The 1,917-nt window shown below is 45.5% G+C and overlaps 1 protein-coding gene across 1 annotated transcript; it reads right to left on the bottom strand.

Moving 5' to 3' along the window:
* Window positions 1-829: 829 nt before the first annotated feature.
* H310_11117 (hypothetical protein) lies at window positions 830-1,082 on the bottom strand (the record flags this gene model as incomplete). Its single annotated transcript, XM_008877672.1, has 2 exons — window positions 830-949; window positions 1,029-1,082. 2 exons carry the CDS (start codon window positions 1,080-1,082, stop codon window positions 830-832), a joined length of 174 nt encoding a protein of 57 aa, XP_008875894.1.
* Window positions 1,083-1,917: the final 835 nt, after the last annotated feature.

The raw sequence follows: 1,917 nt of genomic DNA, 5'->3' as shown, positions 1-1,917 counted from the left end.
ATGTATAATGAAGGATATTATGTTTAGCAGTGATCTATTCATATAGGTGTATCTTGACGGTGACGCCGTATACCACATACAAATTCCTACGTTAATTGGATATGTATTGGCTGAGATATGGCAAAAAGGTCGTTTGATGTTGTCGACAACTGTCAACTGAATCATCATGAATCATCTAAAAGCAGATTGAAGAAGAAATATATGAGTCACTTTCCGATTTCCCCTCAGCCCCTCATCCGGATAATTGTACGGATACCAGCCGCGACCTTTCATGAGTGTGCGAATTGGCATTACTGTACGGATTTCGGTCACATTGGGGTTTCAAGTCAAAAGAGCCGCGTACCCAGTTGCTGGCGGGACCGCCCACGGGCCTCGCTTGCCAGTAGTTCTGGGCCGGATACCGGCGTGCGCTCTTGACCTTGGTATTCCGATGAGTCACTGAACTCATGGCACACACATGAAAGGTTGCTTTCGACTGCAAACCAACAAAAGGTAAGTAAAGCACACAAAACTCAAAAACCAATCTAAATCGTTGACTCTAGTTCGCTATCAAATGCTTCGTCAACTACAAGTTCCGTAACCTCCAAGGCTCCGCTCAAGTGAAGTTCGTCAAGCACATCGGATCCTTCGACGTCGTGGTTCAGGCAATCCGTATCTCATCAACAGGGGAGTCAATGATTTTGCACTTTCGAAACCCACTCACAATTGTTGTGCGCGGTAGGTTCTCCCACGCCGTGCCGTGTTGACCCCCTCCACCAAGTCAAAGCGATCAGGGGGGATCAAGTTGAACCTCCCTCCTTTGTGGCCCTTGAGCTCTTCGCGGTATTTTTCATGTCCATATCCCTTTATCCAGACCGTCCCCTGTTCCTTTTGCTCGGATCGTCTTCTTGGGAATGTATTCAAAGTTGATACCAGTCTGATCGGCCTTGTAGATCTTTTCGATTTCGTGCTCGCGAACAACATGTTGAACTCGCGAAGGATATGCATCAAGGGCTGCTTGTCCTTGTTCGTGATTTGCTTGACCAGACCTGCTCTTGGAACGCATCGGCAGCCACCAACGCCTCAAGAATCATTTCACCCATGGTGCGCTCGCACGAAATTGGTCCGGTGTGAGCCCAATGTCTGCCGCAACTTCAAGGGCTCTTTGCTGTAGGATCACGTTGCTGACTGGAATGCCTTCACTGCGCAATTCGTTGATCCAGGCGACTAATCCTTCTTCCGTAGCATAATCCAATGTCGAAGACGTTCCCAGGAGTCTTAATGATGTCTTGTATTGTTGAGTCGTTTTGCTGGCCGCCTCTTCAATTTCCTTTCGATTTTGCTCCCAGCGGTAAACTCGTTTCCATGCTGTTTTGCGTGTTGTACCGGTGGCTCCCGGAAAGTACATGTCAATGGCGTAGTTCGGTGAATGATCTCGGGCAACGTTGATGATGCGAGGCTTGTGTACCACTGTGTATAGCGATTTCTTGTATCTTATGGCAACGCGTTTAGTGTTCTTGATCGATGGGCGTCCTCTTGCCTTGCTATCCCCAATGCGTGCCATGGCGTGCGCAGATATCCCTCCCAAATAATCAAAATACTCGCTTAAATTCAATAGAATTAATGTCAAAGGTATTTCAACATAACCAGATACTTGTAAAAATATATACTCTGGAGTAGACTACAGAAATACTTTTATGGAGGTTTTTGAGTTCCCATTCAACAAATCAACTACGGTATTTTAATATTGTCGCACTATTCAATATGCAAGAAGTTGTTATATTTTTAGCCAATGGGTGACAAGTACTTCTACGACCTAATACATGATATCATGCATGATTTATATTGGGCATACAGGGAACGACGGAAATCCTTCCCCCGTGGTACTAGTACAATATCTTGATATTTGTATAAGGTAATATTATTTCGACGTTGGGT

Source organism: Aphanomyces invadans, assembly GCF_000520115.1.
Source record: "Aphanomyces invadans strain NJM9701 unplaced genomic scaffold supercont1.29, whole genome shotgun sequence".
NCBI lineage: Eukaryota > Oomycota > Saprolegniomycetes > Saprolegniales > Verrucalvaceae > Aphanomyces > Aphanomyces invadans.
Note: the sequence above shows the minus strand (reverse complement) of the source record. Positions and strands in the feature narration are given on the sequence as shown.